Source organism: Camellia sinensis, chromosome 3 (assembly GCF_055761805.1).
Source record: "Camellia sinensis isolate YWXY chromosome 3, ASM5576180v1, whole genome shotgun sequence".
Classification (NCBI taxonomy): domain Eukaryota; kingdom Viridiplantae; phylum Streptophyta; class Magnoliopsida; order Ericales; family Theaceae; genus Camellia; species Camellia sinensis.
In genome coordinates, this window is record NC_138963.1 from 113,796,944 (window position 1) to 113,817,656 (window position 20,713).

Below are 20,713 nucleotides of genomic sequence, written 5' to 3' on the forward strand. Positions count from 1 at the left end.
GCCTTTACTCGCTTTAACATATCGCATGTGTGTGATTGTTAACCATGTTTATCATGTTTTCCATGAGACTAAGTGCTATAATTGCTTGAATGGCTGTGGATGAAGGCTAATTGCTTGAATTGGAATAATTTGAGTAATGTTTATATGGTATCACTTTTTCAAGTGGTACATATTCGAAACAATTTTGCAAACAAACATGAATGACGTGTTCTAATTCTTGCAACTTAGTCTATACTTGTATGTGTGCGCATCACATAGTAATGCTAGCCTAATAAACCGGAACAAGAGCATATAATATAAATAAGATTCATATCATGATTATAGAGGCCGATCTTTAATCGAGTGAGCGGGGGTGCTCAATTCATGACCTTCCCATCCTCTCGTACCTAAGTTCCTGAGTCAAGACAATCTTGGTGATGACGGACACGTAGCCTTTGGTACAAGTCATAGGTTTTCTAAATTTTCTAAAAATATTTAGGTGGCGACTCTAAAATCTAGCAAAGCAGTCCATTTTTAACAATTTGATTCAAAATCGATTTTTCAAAAGATTTGCCGGATTTGGACTATTTGGTATTTATCTATTTCACATTAAATTTGTGGGATCAGATTCAGAACCGCAGTAGTCCGATACGATAGGGCTATTCATCTTCAGAAAGAGGGGACGAAAAGTTGAGCTACAAACGCGCTCTACAATCTAACTCAAAGGACCAAAGAAAGGAGATGACTCGAGATGGTGTGAATTGAGAGATTTGTGAAGTTTTGTAAAGGTTTTAGAGAGAGAGAGAGAAGTGTGTGTGTGTGTGTGTGTGTGTGTGAGTGAAAAAGTAGGGAGAGAGAGAGAGAGAGAGAGAGAGAGAGAGTTCTATTTATAGTGCAAGGGAAAAAAATGATTTTGGGCCCACAAATTTGACCCCCAAAAAAAAAAGTGATTTTTTACGCTCATAAATTGAACAGACCACTCAAGTAAACAAACTTGTGCTCGAGCAGTGCATGAAATTCAAAAGGACCGCTTGAGCAAACAGTTCTACGCTTGAGCGAAGGATGAAGGTTATCAGCATCTCAAGTCTCAAAATTCAAAAAAATGGAGGGGCCAAAAGGCAGCTTGAGCGCTAAAACTTGTGCTCGAGTGAACTATGTAAATCAGCCCTGGTGCTAAATTTTCAAACATAACTCTCTTGTCCGAACTCCTTTTTGGGCAATCAAGAATCTAAAATGAAGCCCCAACAACAAGCCATCCAATGATTCTATTCTTACACCAAAACTTCAAGATTGTGGAAAGAGAAAGAGTCAAAAGAATAAAGATTCAACAAGAAACGAACATCCAAATCAAAGCTTGGATCAAATCTTACTCATCAATACGATGATATACCAACCAAAAGGTTTCAATAACAAAGATAATGAAATTAAACACATCCCCAAAGACTTATAGGGAAAAGGTGTTACATGGATTGTCCTTATGGACCCAAACAAAAGGAGCATGGATCTATAGCCTTAAAAGTCTTTAAAAAGGACCTATGGCCTAAGCACCCTTTTTAAAATCCAACATTATGAGTTCAAACCTCACACACTTCATTATATATTTTTTTTTGTTTTAAATAATTATTATAGAGATATTTTGAGAAAACTCAAAATATAAAACACATTTGTGTCAACACCATGAGAAACCTTCACATATATAATAGTATAGAAGATAGATAGAAGAGTATAGGTAGAAGGTGTGTTAATAATAACTAATAAGTTTCTTGCGAGTCCCTATTTAAAAGGACTTTCTTTAAGAAAAAGGTAAATTATATTATTAGTCTCTATAGTTTAATTCTTGTAATATTTTGATCCCTGTAATTTTAATTGATTCAAATTTGACTTTAAATTTCATACTCTGTCTCAAATTGGTTCAATTGATTTCATTTGTTAGCATTTTTTTTTATAACAAATGCGCACACGAACGGTTTGTGTTAGATTTTTAGAGACAAAATTATAAATTTGATCAATTCAGTGACTTAATTTTAAGCAACTCATTGATCATATTGAGTCAAAATAGTTAAATGATTATATCAATTAAACCAAATTGACGCAAAATTTAATATTAAGGATCACAATCGAGCTAATTGAAAATGTAAAAATCAAAATGATATAAGTAACAAAATATAAGAATTAATGGCATAATTTGCCCTTCTATAAATGACGCTAGTGTATATGTATATATATATATGGAGAATTTGGTCAAAACCCGCTCACAACAAAATTTCCATGCGTTAAGGACATGTAACGCCCCCAAAATATTAACAATTTATAAACCCGAATTAACTCATCGTGTGATCTGATTCTCATTAACTATATCTTTTACATGTAAACAAGATATATGTATCTAAAATTCCCATCATCGATATAATTATCGAATCTCCTCATTTGTATTCATGATATAACCAAGAGATTTACAAAATGTCCCACATGCAATTATGCATTCAATAATTCCTAGAACATGAATCTATAGCATGTGGTGTACAAAATCAAACACAAAAATGCTGCCCCATGGGTTACAAGTTCCAAGGCTTATACCCGGTTACACATAATGGTTCTCATGACCTATATATATATAGCCCTTGGCTTGACGAAATAAACAAAACAAAAAAAAAGAGCCTTGTGCTCCAAAATGATCCTTCCTCGCCTTCACTTTTGCGAAATTACAATATCTTTACCTGAAATTGATTTTCCACTAAAGGATGAGCATATAGCCCAATAAAGATAACTTAACAAAGTGCATACAGTTTAATAGTCCCATACGGTAGATGCAAATGTTATGCCATGCCAAAAGGCCTCAAATGGTATCATCCCAATACTCATCTGATAACTATTGTTGTAGCCAAACTAGATCAATGGAAAGTCTCTCCTAAGTCCCCTTGAAATCTAGGACATAAGCCTTAAGCATGCCCTCCAAAATCTGTATATTGTGCTCAAATTGCCCGTCGGTCTGAGGGTGATAAACAGTACTAAGAGTCAACCTAGTCCTCAATGCCTCTTGAAGGCTCTGCCACAATCGAGTGTAAAACGTGGATCTCTATCTGAAGCAATGGTCATTGGGACCTCGTGAAGTCGAACTATGTCTCTAATGTACAGCTCTGCCAAATAATTAACTGAGTCGCCCGTGTGCATAGGAGTAAAGTGCGCAAATTTAGTCAACCTATCAACCATTACCCAAACGGCGCCATTACCCCGTTGTGTTCTCAAAAGTCCAACCACAAAATCCATGGTAATATGCTCCCATTTCCACTCACCTATAGGTAAGGGTTGTAACAAACCCGCTAGCCTTTTGTGCTCGGCCTTCACTTCTTGACGAGTAAGGCACCTCGAAATAAATAAAACTATAGCTCACTTCATACCCCTCCATCAAAACTGACGGCCAAGATCATGATACATCTTCGTGCCTCCCAGATATACAGCAAGGCATGAGTAGTGACACTCCCAGAGTACTTCCTCTCCACAAGACTCTGGCACAAACAGGTGGTCTAAGTACCTCACATTCAAATCCGAGTGAGTACTCAAACCCTTCTCTTCCTTTCCACTAAAGATTCTCTCACGAATTATCTACACTTCCCGATCATCTTGCTGTGCCACTAAGACTTTGCTAATCAAGGTGGGTCATGTAATCATGGTGACTCACTAAAATGCAATATCACCTAACATTATCCATTCCCAAATGGCCACATTTTCAAGGCGTTGGCCACAACATTGGCTTTCCCTGGATGGTAGTGCAACTCGAAGTCATTATCCTCCATAAACTCCATCCACCTCCATTGGAGTAAATTTAAATCTTTTTGAAAAAATAATTATTTCAAACTCTTGTGGTCGGAGAAGACTTCAAAATTCTTACCATACAAGAAATGCCTCCAAATTTTCAAGGCAAACATCACCACTGCTAGTTCTAAGTCATGGCTAAGGTAGTTTTTCTCCTGAGTTTTGAGTTGTCGTAAACCATAATCCACAACATTTCCTTGTTGCATCAACACACAACCAAGCCCGTCTCGAGATGCATCATAATACATGGTATAGCCCAAACCCATTTCTAGAATTACCAAAACTGGTGTAGTAGTCAATCTAGTCTTAAGCTCTTGGAAAGACTTCTCACAAGTCTCGTTCCACTCATATTTAATAGGGCAAATTACACTAATAGTCCCTATATTTTACCTCCTGTGTTACTTTGGTCTCTGTATTTTCAATTTGCTCGATTTTAACCTTTCATTTTTAATTTCGTTTCATTTTAGTCCAATTGTTAACACCGGTTAAAATTATTGACGGAAAACAAACACATGAGCTGCACATGACCCTTTTTCAAGGGCAATATGGACATTTCACTACCCTTTCATTGTTTCACCATCCTCTTCCTCTTGGACTCTCTGCAACACAATCATCTACCACCGTTGTTTTCCTCCACCACCAAAATCATCCATAGCCAATCCCAATATCAACACCATCTGCCTCCACCACACCAAACCCAATACCATCTGCCACCCAGACTACCAAACTTACCACCCTGTCTTTTGCACATACCCGCCATATCCATCACCTCCATCCAACCTCCTTCATCTACCCTTATCATCCCACCATCACCAAACAAAAAATTATACAAAAATTATACAATAACTAAATTATACAATAAATAATACAAAAATTTCCCAAGAACTAAACAAAGAAATGAAAAAAAAAAAAGAAAAAGGAAAAGAATAGATCTGGAGAGAGAGAGAGAGGATTTAGACTGTCATGGAGCCAAAGACCATGTGGCGAATGTTCGCCGAAGTATTAGTCCTCGATCGAGACTTCTAAAGCCGCCATTTTAACCCTACGGTGCTAAATCTAGGGTGGCAGATGGAGGGAACAGAAATGGCATGCTATTGTCATCGCTGTCCATTAGGGCATCGGAGAGTCACATGCGGCAACGAGATAGAGAGAAACCCCCTCCAAATTTTCAAATCAGCCACTGTTGTGAACCAAATGATGATGAAAATAAGCCAGATCGAGAACTGTCGGTTGCGTCGTTGCCACATGGTAGCTGTCACTATTTAGATCTAAGCAGTGGTGCTGAAGCTATCTTCAAAAACCAGAATTACCGGCAGTGACAGCCACTAGGCGTCGCCATCCTACGGCATTGCTACGTCGATCTGCAAAACTCTCATCTTTGTTCTTTTTATTTTGATTTTCACTTTGATTTTGATTTGTGATTGGTGGTGTTATTTGGTAGCGAATGGCGGTGGTAGTGTTGTTTAGCAGTGGCGGTGGTGAAGCGAGATTGATAATAGACGGCAAAGAAGGGGGAATGAAAAAAAAAAAAAAAAAGGTGTTGTAGAGATGGAATAGGGAAGGGTTAGGTTGAAATGTCTATTTTGCCCCTCAAAGTTGATCACATGTTGTGCACATGACTATTTTCTGTTAAATATTTTAACAGAGGTTATTGATTGGACCAAAATGAAACGAAATTAAAAATGAAAGGTTAAAATCAAGCAAATTGAAAACACATGGACCAAAGTGACATAGGAGGTAAAATATAGAGACTATTAGTGTAATTTGCCCAATTTAATATCCTTCATCGTCAATCTAGTCAACAGTGTTGCTAGTCTAGAAAAGTCCCTCACAAATCGGCAATAACACCCGGCGAATCCCAAAAAACTTCATATCTCAAAATCATTTTTGGGTTGTTCTCAATCTTGCATGACATCTATCTTAGAAGAATCAACAGTTACCCCTTCTCCCGACACAACATGACCTAGAAATTTCACCTCCATTAGCCAAAATTCACACTTCTCAAACTTTGCATACAATTTGTGCACCCTAAACAAGTTGAGTACTACTCGCAAGTGTTTCTTGTGTTTCCTCTTCTGAGGGTGAATATATCAAAATGTCATCCACAAAGACAACCACAAACCCAATATATGAACTCCCGAAAGACTCAATTCATCAAGTCCATAAAAAAAGCAGCTGCATTAGTCAAACCGAATGGCATGACTAGGAAATCATAGTGGCCATAACACATGCAAAAGGCCATTTTTTGGATGTCCTCTTCCTTAATTCTCAACTGATGATTCCTTGATCTCAAATCAATCTTTGACAAGCAACGAGATCCTTTAAGGTAATCAAACAAATTGTCTATCTTGAGTAGTGGATATTTGTTCTTAACGATAACCCGATTTAACTTGCAAGAGTCAATACATAATCATAATGACCCATCCTTTTTCTTTACAAAGAGAGTCAATGCTCCCCAAGGCGATGTGCTAGGGCAAATGAAATAATACTAAGAGCAATACAAGCACAAAAAAACAAATGATACTAAGAGCAATCAAAAGAGAGAGAAGCACGTAAAGTACTTACATTAAATAGGTGAACTACAGCACTGGAATTTTGTTTACTCTACTCTTCTAGTAACTGCAACATAATGTCAATACAAGCAAGATTTTAGATGATGATGTAAATTAATGAAGAAAAGAGGATTTAGAATTCAATAACATAAGATCATTGACTTTGTCAATTAAGAACATAAAGGAAGTGAACTATTTAAGATATTAAACGTGTGGATATAGATGGTGAAAAATAAAAGAAACTAGAAAAATAAAATAAAATTATAAAACCACAAAATTAGAGAGAATTTACCCATGTTGGAAACATTCAATTCTAGCATCTGCACATGCAGTGATTATTTTAATCCATTTCTTATATCTATTTATCCCAAAAAAAAAAAAAAAATTTCACGTGAAATTTTGATTGGTTAGTAAAATTTGATGACCAAGTCAGTGAGATTTTAATTGGTCAATGAAATTTTGATGACCAAATTAGTGAAATTTTGATGATCAAGTTAGTGAAATTTTAGTGACCTCGTAAATTTTTTTCTTCTGAACTTCACATTACTCATGAATCTTATTTAAAAGATCCTATCAATAGGATTTGTAAAATATAAATTTTACAAAAAATGAAAATGTTAATCAAAAGTTATTAAATTTTAAAGTTTTAAAATTACTTAAACACTGTAAAATGTCACAAGAGAAAAACAACACTATGAGAGAAACAATGAAAAAAATTAAGATTTTTAAGATTATGAGGGCGTTATAAAAAATAAAAATAAAAAATGATTATGAGAGCATTGTGAACCATATATATTAAAGTTTGTCGTTATTACTTTAAGATTTCAAATCTCAAGAATTTTAACTAGCAAACAAATTGTTAGTGTTCTTAAACTCTTACACAAATTTGTAGAGAGATGTCTCCCTAATTTTTCAAAAAAATAAATAAATAAATAATAAAGTGTGATTGAAAATTATATTGAAATGAAACCGCAATCCCAACTACAATATTTAGGCCAAGTTTGGCAACCCAAAAATAATCAATCTTTTTATCTTTTTATATTTTTTTCATCACAGCATCTCTCTACTTTTCTGCACATTTTTTCGTAAAAAAACAAAAAGTGCACTTATTTAGGTCATTCCAAACAACCCCTTAATTTCATGACTATACTACCCATTTTACCAAAAAACATGGTTCGCGTTCACATTGCTTTCTTTTTCAAACATCAAATATTAACATATTTTAATTAAGAAAAAAAAAATTTAAATGGAGGGTTGGCAATTACATTTTCATTAAAAATAACAAAAAAACAAAGAAAAAAAAAAAGAAAATCATAGTCAACCATGATGACTTGTCTACAGCACCTAGTGAAATGGACCGTGTATTCGTGCCTGTGAATTTGACACACGTTTCATTTTGATGATTTGATGATTTTGTAGTTTAGGTTTACAATGAAAATTAAATTAATTTAATATTGTAATCATAATTTTATTAAAAGGCACTCCTCATAAATCTATTTTCGAAATTTTTTGGACAATAACCTCACGATTTAATCTTAGAGGCTATAAGAACAAAAACAATTTCAAAAACGATATAGCCGTTAATTATCTATCTATTTGTCTACTATCTCACCTATCTATCTCCATCACTTTTTTTTGTTGTCTCGTGTCACTTATTTGTCAACATGTCACTTATGTTTAGAATCACTTATCTATCCATGTGTGATTTATCTATCTATCTATCTATTTGTCCCTATAATCTACCTATCTATCCATTTAATCTACCTATCTATCCATATCACCATCACCACAACCGTTGGTTGCCACCATGTGATAACCGTCTCAAAATATTAGTCCCTTATTCCATTTTTTGTTTTCCCAAAATATTAGTCCCTTTTCAAAAATCAAGTACAAAAATAATATAAATATTCTATTTTACTCTTGTTTTAAATTCATTAACTACATAAAAAGTATAATCATGACATTGATATTTCCTAAAAAATGTACTATCAAATGGTAGTTTTGAAAAATCAATTTTTTTAAAGTACAATATTGTATTACCAGAAAAAGTTGAATTCTCCAAATGGGACCATTATTTTGGAAAGGAGGGAGTAGTATGAATTAATCCAACATTTGTCATGCCAATTAATCCAACTGATCATATGGAATTGGTACCTAAAATTTCCAACAGTTTCGGCTCCACAGCATAACCTTGGGCATTACCAAGGAAACACAACTTCATGTTGATATGCCCAACTGCAAAAGCAAATACTGGTGGTACAAATCAAGTGCCAATGTCCACTACGGTACACACAAATAAACAAGTAATTTAAGACAGTCTAATTAAAAAAGAGTCAAAGTAATAGACAAATCAAATGGATTCATACGGTTCAGGTAACGCTCTACTTAGTCCAAAATCAAATCAATTCATCAAAACACAAAGAAATTTAAACAAAAGGGAAGCATTTTTCAGTCAAGTTTAGCCTACTAACCCGTCACACCTCACTACATTAAAGCCTCGAAAGTTCATTCTATATAGAGAACAGAAAACATCCAGAAGCACAATGAAAGAAATAATTTGTATTTTTTTTTTTTTTTTTTTTTTGCAAAAACAGGCAAAGAAATACAACACTACAGGATGCAACTTTCAAGGCAGCATAAAAGTACTGGTAAAGAGAAAATTGGGAACACAGTAAAATGGGCCAAATGTCATTCTTCAATGAAAATTTATCGGGTATATTAGTAGTACACTAAAAAAAAATATTAGTAAAAGAAGTAACTTCACCCATTTCTAAAATCTCTAATCACATAATATACCAAGCATATAGTGAAACTCCAAGTTCTGGCTTTCCTATGCAGCACATAGCTTGTGTCTCTTATCCCAAAGATACTAACCGCCTCCAGACTTGAGTGTATTACTCAACCTATATAAATAAATAAATAATTACTTCAATAAAGCCAATGAGATTGAAAACAAAATGAAATGTCAAACTATTGTTGAATAGGCATTGATTATAAGATTTTCATAAGAGTATAAAGTATAAACCTCGTATCATACACTTTATGGGCAATTAATCTAGAAGCATTAATGCATAAACATACGAACCAACAATGATATATATATATATCGTCGAATAGCTTACCAGTCCAAACCCTCAAATAAACCTTCTCCTTTTATTGCAGAAGTTTTAAAAATAGCCCATTGGCGGTTTTTTATCCTGTGCAACTCCAAGGCCTCAGTTACTGCAGCATCATCAAGTGCACCGGGAAGATCCTGTAGGCCAAAAAAAGAAATTGCCAATAAAAAAAAAGGAAAAAAAAAATTCCACAAATTATTCAGGAAAATCTGTTTCAGGCTAGGTTCTGAAAAGCAGTACCCCGTAACAGTAGTGGTGAAGCGGTTGCGGTTGCGGGGTGTAAAGGCCGTAGTGTAACGGTTACGGTAACCGGAACCGTGAATTTTCTTATTTTTCGCACAATTTGAAAAAAACTTACAGATACGCATATTTTTTTTCCATGATCATATTTATTGGATTAAAAATAAATATTAATCAATTTTTGTAAATTTTAAAGTATGATCCAATATATTTCATATTTTTAAATCACTATAAATTAAGTTTTTTATATTTTATTTTAATAATTAATGACTTTATATTATACAAAAAATCAATCACTAACTATTATATATAAGATAAACAATGACAAAAGTATGAGAATAAATAAGAACCTAAATATATATATATATATATATATATACATATTTTAACCAAGCCAAATAGATAATGACCACACTTATTATTATTATTATTATTATTATTATTATTATTTTCAAACAATATATAGATAGACACACAAAAACAAAATGGTTTAGTGATAGCAGCTGAATAGAATAGCATAGGTCATACAGCTTCAACAAATCAATAACATATTCATCTTCCTTCTTCTCTCTCTCTATCTCTTGCTCTTCCATTTTCTCTCTTTATCTTCCCTCTTCTCTCTATCCCTCTTCTCCCATTTTCAACTTCTTTTTTTTTTGTGTTTTTTCGAAAGAAACAGTTTGGAACCGTTACGTAACAGTGCGTAACAGGCCGTTACGGCACCGTTACGACCACTACAGCAACCGCTACAGCCGACACACCTGTGAATCTCAATCACACTGCAAAAGCGGCCGTAACGGGTGGCGGTAACCGCCAAAACCGTTACGTAACGGCGTTACGTAACGGTTGCGGCCGCTTTTTAAAACCTTAAAGAGGTTTTAGCTAAAACAAAAGGATATCCATGAACAAAGCTCTGCAGCATCATGGCCAACTTTCACATCATGCATCAAGTTTCCGTTCTCTAATTCATAGTAATTATAAGAAAAAGAGGGGGGGGGGGGGGGACGATAATAACATCCACCTGCTTGTTTGCAAAAATGAGCACAACTGCACCTTTCAACTCTTCTTCCTGAAAAAAAGACCGAAAAGTATAATCTTGTATTCTAAAATGTCAGTTTAAACTTAAAACTAATACAGGTACAATGCATTGGCAAAGAAGAAGAAGAAGAAGAAGAAGAAGAAGAAGAAGAAGAGTAAGAGTTGAGAAATGATTCTGCAAGAATTAACCAAATACATTTTTCAGAACTAGATTATAAAAAAATTAAGCATCGAGAGAATCCAATTGTAGCATTACCACCCTCTAATCCTAGCCTATATTAAATCTCATAACATGCACTACAAAGATTATCTTGAAATAAAGTTTTATACAGTCTACACAGTCATCACCACACTGCTACTACATTTTAAACATGCATTTAGTTTTACATTCCACACTTAAGGCACTGATCATCAATGTAACTGATGCTTATGCTTATGCTTAAGCCTGTCTTTGAAGCATGGTAAGAGCCAAAAAAGTAACAGCAATATCTGCATATTTTAACAATTTTTTTTAATGAATAAATGAATAAATTTTACACGTAAAACATAAAACAGCTTATAAAATACCTCCAGGATTGCATGAAACTCATCTTTAGCAGTAACCAGCCTATCAGTGTCACTTGAATCAACAACATAGATTATGGCTTGAGTATTAGGAAAATAGCATCTCCAATATGGCCTGTGGTAATTAAAATCAGGCTATGTGATTGAATCATTTATGCAAAGTCACCAATTTGGATAACAATCAGATAAAACTTACAAGTTAGTAGACCAAAAATGTAAATATGTGTGTTTTAAAATCAATAATACAAAAAGGGAAACAACAATCTGCACTAGAAATTCCCAAAACACAAGAAAATCTAGCAAATAAGAGCAAATGAAGGAAAATTTTCATGACCATTTTTCCTTGCTATAGCATCAATTACATGCAGAACCTTCATTTATAAATACCTAATAAAATCATTACAGAATAGTAGATAGGGATGTGACAAACAATTCAAATGAGTAAACATATTGTGTTTTGTTTCCATTCTCTGAATAATCCATAGGCCCATAAGCAAAGTAGCACAGACATGCAACATGATAGGAACACAATCCAAACATGCCGACACAATGATTTTAAAAAGGCAGAACACAATACACCTAGGACAAGTTACAAATTTATATTATTATAATTATATGTCAAATATATGAATAATTTATTCAAATGTAATAATAATAATAAATAAATAAAGACAATACAACACTAATCCAAAATTAAAAGTCATATCCATAACTTAAAACATCAAAATATCATTCACGTAACAATTGCACTATAAAGAATGCAAAGCAATTGTAGAACATGGAAATCCACATGATGAAGAATGTAGAACATTGTTATTATGAAAGAGATTCATCACATAGGTCGTGTTCGAAGGGTTCAAAAAGTGTCAACAAAATATCCTAGAAAATGTCTATAAAGTGTTCAATATTATGAATTTAAAATCCTAATTAAGACAAGTTGAATAAGTGTCAGACATGGTTTTAAGAATGTTTGCATAGTGTTGTGTCCGACAAGACATGCATCTTCCGTAGAAGTGTTCGTGCTTCTTAGTCTATACACCCATGTAACAACTTTTTTCACACAATTAACTAAATTGAGCATTCAACAGCTTTGGAAGAATATTTAAAACTGTGAAGCAACTTTGACAATTTAACTGAACCAAGTCTAAAAGGCTAACAAGCCTACAAACCTATCACAAGCTATGCTCAACAGCTCAACTTTAGGTCAAGCCAAGCTTGAACACCCTCCCCCACCAAACCAAGCTTGAATATTAATGTAGTAGAATAAATAGGCTAATTGTTAAAATGAGTTGTATGTAAATGTTCACTTAGTAAATCAAGTGTCCTATTAGTTGTAGCCTATAAATAAGGTGATGTAATCGCATTTGTACTTAGATTTTAATTGAACAAACCAGAAAAGATTGGAGCCTAAGAGCTTTGATTTCTCTCTCTAATCCTTAAAAGTTTACCCCTAATTGGGGATTTGTCATCTCTCTCTCTCAAATTGATATTGATTTGCATTTTGGTTTGCATTAAATACCCACTAGTAGACATAGCTGCTAATTTGAAGCATTAATTGGGAAGCTTTTGTGAATGTTTCATATTGCTCACACTCAATTAATATGATGCACGGACACTGACACTGACACACGACACGACACGACACGAACACGTGGAAATGCAAATTTTCAAAAAACGGGAGACATGACACACTGGGAACACAGTCAATATTTATAATTTTATTTATTTATTAAATGTAAAATTCAAAAATATATATTATTTATTTATTTATTTTATGTATTTATCTATTTTAATATCAATATCATTCACAAATTAGTTTTTTCCTACAAATAAAAATAATTTATTCTATGTATGTTAAGCAAATAATAATACCCAAAAAATAGAACAAAGGAAAAAAGGAGGAAAAAAAAGGTTTTGGTTCAAAATATATATATATATAGTAGGGGACATGTTAGGAGAGAAAAAAACACAAATAGAGTATAACAGAGAGAGCAAGAGAGTCAAATGTGCGCGCGCGTGAGAGAGAGAGAAAGAGAGAGAGAGAGGAACATAGAGACAAATAGAAGAAACAAAGAAAAAAAGAAGAACAAAGAACATGTTTAAAGAAACGAAGAACATATACGAAGAACATACCTGGATCTAGGGCTTCAACATGTTCTTCTTCACCCTTTCGCTTTCTCTCTCTCTCTCTCTCTCTCTCTCTCTCTCTCTTCAACAGGTTAGGGTTTCTCTCCCTCTTTGTCTCCAATGTGGCCATAACGTGTCCAGGAGTGTCCCAAGTGTGTCCGGTTGGAAAATTTCAAAAAAAGAAGGGGGGGACACGGTAGGTAGAGTGTCGGACAAGTGTCCGCCGTGTATCCGACACCCATACGCTGCCTCCGGAGAGGTGTCCATTCTTTATACATGATGATACTTTTTTGAGATAAAAAAATGAGTATAAGCTTATTGTCAGCCATAAATCTTCCAACAAAAGTGGTTTTGAGGTTAGATAACAAATAAATGTGGGTCACTTTGCACTCAAACCAACCAAATCCAACTTATCCCCAAGTTCCCTATAATTGCTTGAACCAATGAAACATGGAATCTTCTAGGCTCCAATGACAATAAATAATGTGCATCAAATTAAGGATACAAGCTATTTAGACAATAAACTTATGGAATTATAACTAGTACAAGCCTTCTCCCAACCCTAGAAATCCTGTTTCACAAATTCAATTACTTGCCCAGCATGAATACTCAACCTTAGCGTTGAAGAGAACACATAACACCTAGAGTTACTGTCCACAAACCGAAACTAGTCTCAAAATTCTTTATTTTCTTCCATTGCCAAAAACTTAAACTTACGGCTCCGTTACACCTTTGCAAACAGTAAAAACCTCATAATTCAACCAACCTTTCATCCATAAACCCCAATTAAAATCAGTAACAAAAGCTTTCTTTCCTCTACAATATATCAAAGTTAGGCTCACTACTAGTAGGAGAATTTTTACCCAGGCTTGCCCTGCATTAAGTGTCTCTAATTGTAGCAATCCTGAAGAGATCCGACAACATAAGACTAAGGCTCCATTTGTTTAGAAAGAAATGGATGATAGAAAGTTAAAATGGTAGAAAGTGAACTAAAAGAAAGGAAAAAGAAATGAAAATTTATTTTCTTGCTTGCATTTGAATAGATGAAAAATGTTGCAAGAAAATGATGGGAAAAAATGTAATTACCGCATAACAGAGAGTTGTAAAGAGAAGTAAAGGGCAAAGAGGGAAACAAAATAAGCATTATCAAGTTTTGCAGGAAAAAATAAATTCCCCTATGTATTTTGCAAGAAATCGTAAGCCTAACTAACAAGCTAATTTGAGTTGCACAGGAAACTTTAGTTTCCATTATTTTCTAAGACTATCTAAACAAACACATAATTTTTTTTTTTTTTTGTTTCTTTTTCTTTCATTTTCCTGTATTCTCTATCTAACCAAACTAAGCCTAAGGGAAACATCACTGCAACACACCATCCATCATGACATCCCATAAGGATATCTCACCTTATCAAAGCTCCCCTTTATCACACCACCACTTTTTTTTCTGTCTCTCACTCACTCCCACACTTTCAAGCCACCAACCTCTGTAACAATCCATCCTATCAAGCAAAGCTCCTCATGTAGAACAAAGAGGAAAGCAGAGAGAAGAAAAACACGACAGCTACAAATCACACAAGACCATAGCCTTAAGAAAAATGCTACATTGTGCGCCCCTAAAAAGGTGCATATCGTAAGAAAAGTTGCAATTTTTGTGGTGAAAGTTATGAATGGCAAAGTTATGGTGTGCCCGTTCCACATCATTCTCCCCGGTTGAAAAAAAGAACACTTCCTCCAGTTTTAATTTAGATACTTAGCTTGTCCATGTCAACAAATCAAATACTTCGAGTATGCTAACTGTTTGATTTTCTTCTCATTTCAACTGATCCTCATGATCAGACTGTCGATGAGGTCTACCAACCATGGATTGAACACGGAGAAAATTCTCAATACCAATAAAACAAAGCCTTTGGAACTTGATTAAGTAATCTGGTGGAGGCAGGTCAAAAGGAAGCTCTTCTGTTGGTAAAAATATTTTATGCATGAGATTGTCTTACAATTCTATTATGGCTTCTGGGACTTTGACTGCTTCCAATTTTTCTATCAAATCCACATCACTTTTCTCATGTTTGGGAACTTCTTGATCAACAATTTGCAATTGATCATCAGAATATCTGAGGAATTTTTAAAGTATCTCTTACATCATGGGTTAACAATTTGTCCAAAGTTCCTTTCAACTTGTTCGATGTTTTTGTCATTTGTTCTTGTGCCATATACAATTGTAGACGTTATTTGTTCATGTCATGTTGGTCTTAAAATATTTCAAACTTTGAATTCAACTCAAAATTGGCCACCATAGTAAAAATATAGAGATGTGTCACGTTGGGTCCAATTAGTGTAGTGTGATAGGGCTGGAAGAACGGTGTAGACTGAACGAAATGGGTAATGGGTTAAATATAGGACTAGAATCTATTTTTGCAACAAGAAGAGGCGGACAGAATTAAAGGTGTAACTTGGGTCACAATAGTTGGTTCCGGCTGGTGCAATGGGCTTGAGTATATAAGGTTTATAGTTGGGGAAGATTGGGCTGTGCTGTTTAGTGGGTTTAAATACTGAGTTGGGGCTTCCTAATTTAAATGAACCAGCAAGGTCAAGACAAAGATGGATTAAGAACTTATAACCCAATTTAGAATATGGGTCAAATCCTCTGCGATCTTCATCGATATAGCAGCTAGTAATAAGGCAGAAACGACAGGTCTTCGATTTTGGCAAGGGTTGACAAGGAACACCAAGGCAGCAATTTGGGAGAGCCAGAGGCAGCAGCTTCAAGTAATGACATGAGGCTCATGACCGATGGTAACTACCTACTGAGATATTGATGATGATGTTGCAATGAAGTAAATCAAATGTAGCAGATGGAAACAATACCCTACAATGGCAGTGAAATAATGAATCGTCAAAGGTGGTGCAGTGATGGGCCTGGCTTGTCAATGTCTCCAACAAGGGCCGGAGCAACAGCAACTTCTCGAACAGTGACGCAGCATAAGCCTTTTTTTTTTTTTTTTGGCATCAATTTTTTTAAGCATATTTGATTGAGATGATAGTGATGATGGTTCGAAACAAGAAGACCACATCAACAAGATAACCATGTCAATCGAACAGCTATTTTGGCTATGATGCCAAATTGATGCAGAACCAAGAAGGACAAAGAAGAGTGAAGAAAAACACATGCCACAGCCCTAATCACACAACGCCACAACCTCAAACACTCAATCTATTAAACAAATCTAAATAACACAATGCCAAAAACTAATATCTATACACCACTAACCTAATTATTAGGAAACTAAATCCTAATATAATTTGGATAACAATGACTCCTAATCTAACTACAAATAAAAATAAATCCATAAAAATATTAAAGACATACAATTATAAAATTTTAATGCCAAAACGGGAGTGCCCATCTCACATCACCTCCTCAACCACTATCCAATACAAGACCACAAAATCTTTTAATCAACTAGATGACAGTTAAACCTATATTCCAACCCTCCTGATTAACTTCGTATGCAGTTTTCCCAAACTCTTAAGGCTCAATTTAGATGCTGAAAAAAAGCTGGGGGGAAAAAAAACAAAGCAGCATCCAAACAAGCTCTTATTCGCCAATAATGAGATAAGAAACATGGATTAATAAGAACCTTGTAACCCCTTTGACAACTGCTTTGTTTCCAACACACCAACCTCTTCTCAAACCTCTCAACACTTGAGCTGCATGCAAAAGTGGCTCTAGGAGATCCAAAAGGTCAAGATAAGTAATTCAAGCCCTAATTTTACTACCCAGACTGAGACAACTCAATCTTTCCCCAAAATCTCACCAACCGAAATTCAAGTGCTCTTGCCCATATTGATACACAAGCCCAGAACTGTCTCCAAGAAAAGCATATTCCGGAAGATACCATAGCTAGTCCCACTCAGCACCATAGAAGATTATGGTATCATTGACATAAAGGAGATGGGAAAATAATAACTGATTGCCTCTTACTGCACTTATTGCAAGCCCACTCATCGTATCACTAAACAGTGCCTAGCCACATCATGTTGAATGCCTCCCTCATCATGGTGATGAGGAAAGGGGATCCCGTTGCCTCGAGACTTAAAAGCTTCCAAAAACACCAAAGGAGACTGGTTAACCAAAATAAAGAGTCATCATAAATTAATCTCATGGCTCCTTCCATTTATTTGCACCAACGACATTTGAAAATCTGTAGCTTCTCTTTCTACAGCTGAACTTATTATGTAAAATTATGATCCGTTATTCCGTCAAGGAGTCTAACTTTATCATCTCCTACAGTTTAGAGTTAAAGAAATAGATGAGAAGCTTGACCCTTGACCTAACTAACAGGATGAATTAGATTCTATATGCTTCAGGAGTTTCTTTTATATGTTTTGATGTTATTGTCAATTTTTTGCAATTTTCAATTTTCAAAGGTTAGTACTTTTATAACATAATTGTTTAAATTTGGCATTTTATACATTTTGTCAACTACAGAATAGATGAACATCGAATTTTCTATAAATAGGGTAGCTCTCCTCCTAGTTCGAGATCTCTAGATGTGAACATCATGCATGGATTCCACCCAGTAACACATAGCGGGCATAAAACACACACACACACACACAACTTGAGTTCACATCTATAGCCGACTGGCCATTTGGTAAGGAGTAATTGATTCAGATACAAAGCATCAAAAGGACCAGAGAAGCGCAACGTGAACCTGGAATTATGTAGTGTGATGATCCTCTCCACGTAATAGTTTGGGTATTGAAGATATCTTTTATTTTATCAAATTAATTACCAAAACTGGAGGGTGAAACCTAGATTCAAGCCAAATTGCTTTCTTCCAGTAAGTGTACAGTGTTCCTAACCTCATAATAAGATAAGACAGAACTTCGTTGATTTAGGTCCCCCAAAAAAAAATTAAATAAATAAATAAAATACCAATCAACAATGATCCAAGCACAACTCCTAACAAGTGAAGGTAGACTCTAAAGAACACCATAATTGGAGTGATGAGACCAAAATGAAATTGGATTCTAGATGGCCATTTACATTCATATACCCTCAAGGCCAGACATGAAATGATGCACGGAAACAACTTCACATAAGTTAACAAACATAATCACAAACGTGAACGTCACAAGCAGATCTGTCCAACATCTGATTTTTCTTGTTTCCGGTGAGTTTTCTTACCTCCTCTTGTAGCCAATCTACTCTTCTTTGATTATCATTTTTTCTGATCTGCCCAACATCTGATTTTTTTTCTTCTCATATAATTGTATAGCGGAAAAAGATAAAAAAATTTAAAATCTAAGAAAGAAGACAAAAGAAAGGAACATTTAAATTTAGGGTTCATAAACTGATTCTGATGTATTTATTTCATTGTAATTACTTTCATAATAGTGACGGTTCTAAATTATTATTTAAATATTTGAAAAATTATATACTTGAATGAAGTGAAAGAATTCACAAATTATTTTGGTTTTGTAATTTCTCTTTTAATTATGATATTAAATTTTGAGTTGTATATTGGATGTTTAGCTATAAATTATAAATAAATAAATAAATAAAAAATAATTGGCGTACCCCAGCCATACCCCTACCATACTTTTTAAAGAATTTGCCATAACGGCGTACCCGTACCCGTATCTATACCCGCACCCATGCTTCCTAGGGTATATTTGAAGGATAACGTCATTCCAACACATTCAAATTAACAGAAGAATTGATTGAGATGGTTTGGACAAAAAGATCAAATACTAACACCCAAACCTAAAGTTCTATGTTTCCTCCTGTTTTCCTTTTTGTTTTTCTTTTTTTCTTTCTTTCTAATTTTTTTGTTCTTTAGAGAGACAAGGGGTGTCCTTTATTCTGGACCGTGTCTATGGTACGAAGGCTAGGTACTCATCCAAGAAAAAGAAAGTAGATACCACTACACTACAAGACCAATCAATAGTTTGGGGAATATAAAAAACTCAAATGGATAATGAAAAAAGAAAAGCATACACTGGGGCCCAAAGCTACGCCGTCATCAAACCTAGAGAAACTAGACACATCTCAGCCATAAGACCATTTACTCTCAAGGAAGATATGCTCTTAAGCAACCATGATGGCTGAAGAGAAAAACAAGATGATCAACAAGACAAGGCAATATAATTAATCAATTATATGGGAGGACTAAAAGGTGAACGAAAGTTGATAATATTGATTTTAAATGATGTGTCTCAGACAGAGTGCACAAAAACTACAAAAACAAAATCAAAAGATAAAGCAACCTACCAGTCTAAGAAGCACGTACACGGACATGTAACACTACATGGACACGCGAACGAGCAAATTTTCAAAAAATGCAGGACACAACACGTTGGGAACACATGCGAAACATATAATTTTATATATTTATTATATTTCACATTTTTAAATATTTAATATTTATTTTATGTCAAATATTTAATTTTATCAAATTTATCAACTTTTTAGTAAAAAAATTAAAAATTTTAATTTTTTTTTTAAAAATGGTCTTCAGCGTGTCCCCCCACCTATGAAGCATGGACACCTCTCCAGAGGCAACGAATGAGTGTCAAACACGTGTCGAACACGGACATGCATCGGACATGCGGTGGACACGTGTCGGACACTCTACCTAACGTGTCCCTTTTCTTTTTTTTTTAATTTTTATAGCCGTACACTCTTGGGACATGTTATGGCCACGTTAGAGAGAGACTCATTGAAGACAGAGAGAGAAACCCTAACCCATTGAAGACAAAGAAAGAGAGAGGGTGAAGAACCTATTGAAGCCCTAGATCGAGGTATGTTCTTTGAATCTGTGCATGTTCGACTCTCTCTCTCTCTCTCTCCATCTGTTCGGTGCTCTCTGCTCATCTTCTTTGAATCTTCGTTTCGCCTATCTCTCTCTATGTTCGGCTCTTATGTTGGTCACTCTCTCTCTTTCATTGTTTCTCTCTTGCCTTTTTGTTCGACTCTCTCTCTCTTTCCTCTTCGTGTTTGACTTTTTCTCTCCCTCTTCTATTCCTTATTTCCCTCTTCCATTCCTTATTTCTTTTCTTTTTTTACCTTCTACTGTTTTTGGTAACAAAAATCTTCTTCTTTTCCCTTTTTTACTTTTTTTCTTTTTTTTTTTTTTAATGTTCTTGTTTGCTAAACATTAACATACATAGAATAAATTATTTTTATTTGTAGAACAAAAATTAATTTGTGAATGATATTTGATATTAAAGTAAATAAATAACATAACATAAATAAATAAAAATAATATATATATATAT

The 20,713-nt window shown here is 34.5% G+C and overlaps 1 protein-coding gene and 1 long non-coding RNA gene across 2 annotated transcripts in view; both read right to left on the reverse strand.

Moving 5' to 3' along the window:
* Positions 1-2,386: 2,386 nt before the first annotated feature.
* On the reverse strand, positions 2,387-6,481 carry LOC145822734 (uncharacterized). Its single transcript, XR_014364422.1, has 2 exons — positions 6,358-6,481; positions 2,387-2,696 (listed from the first exon to the last, which is right to left on the reverse strand). It is a non-coding gene; the product is annotated as an uncharacterized LOC145822734 (long non-coding RNA).
* Positions 6,482-9,021: 2,540 nt separating this feature from the next.
* Positions 9,022-20,713, reverse strand: part of LOC114296091 (ADP-ribosylation factor 1) — a 45,693-nt gene continuing 34,001 nt past the window's right edge. Inside the window, exons 6-9 of the mRNA XM_028240386.2 lie at positions 11,306-11,417; positions 10,722-10,769; positions 9,467-9,597; positions 9,022-9,247 (exon numbers count right to left, since the gene is read on the reverse strand). Coding sequence (XP_028096187.2) covers positions 9,214-9,247; positions 9,467-9,597; positions 10,722-10,769; positions 11,306-11,417 — 325 coding nt within the window. The 3' untranslated portion in view covers positions 9,022-9,213. The remainder of the gene's footprint in view (positions 9,248-9,466; positions 9,598-10,721; positions 10,770-11,305; positions 11,418-20,713) is intronic.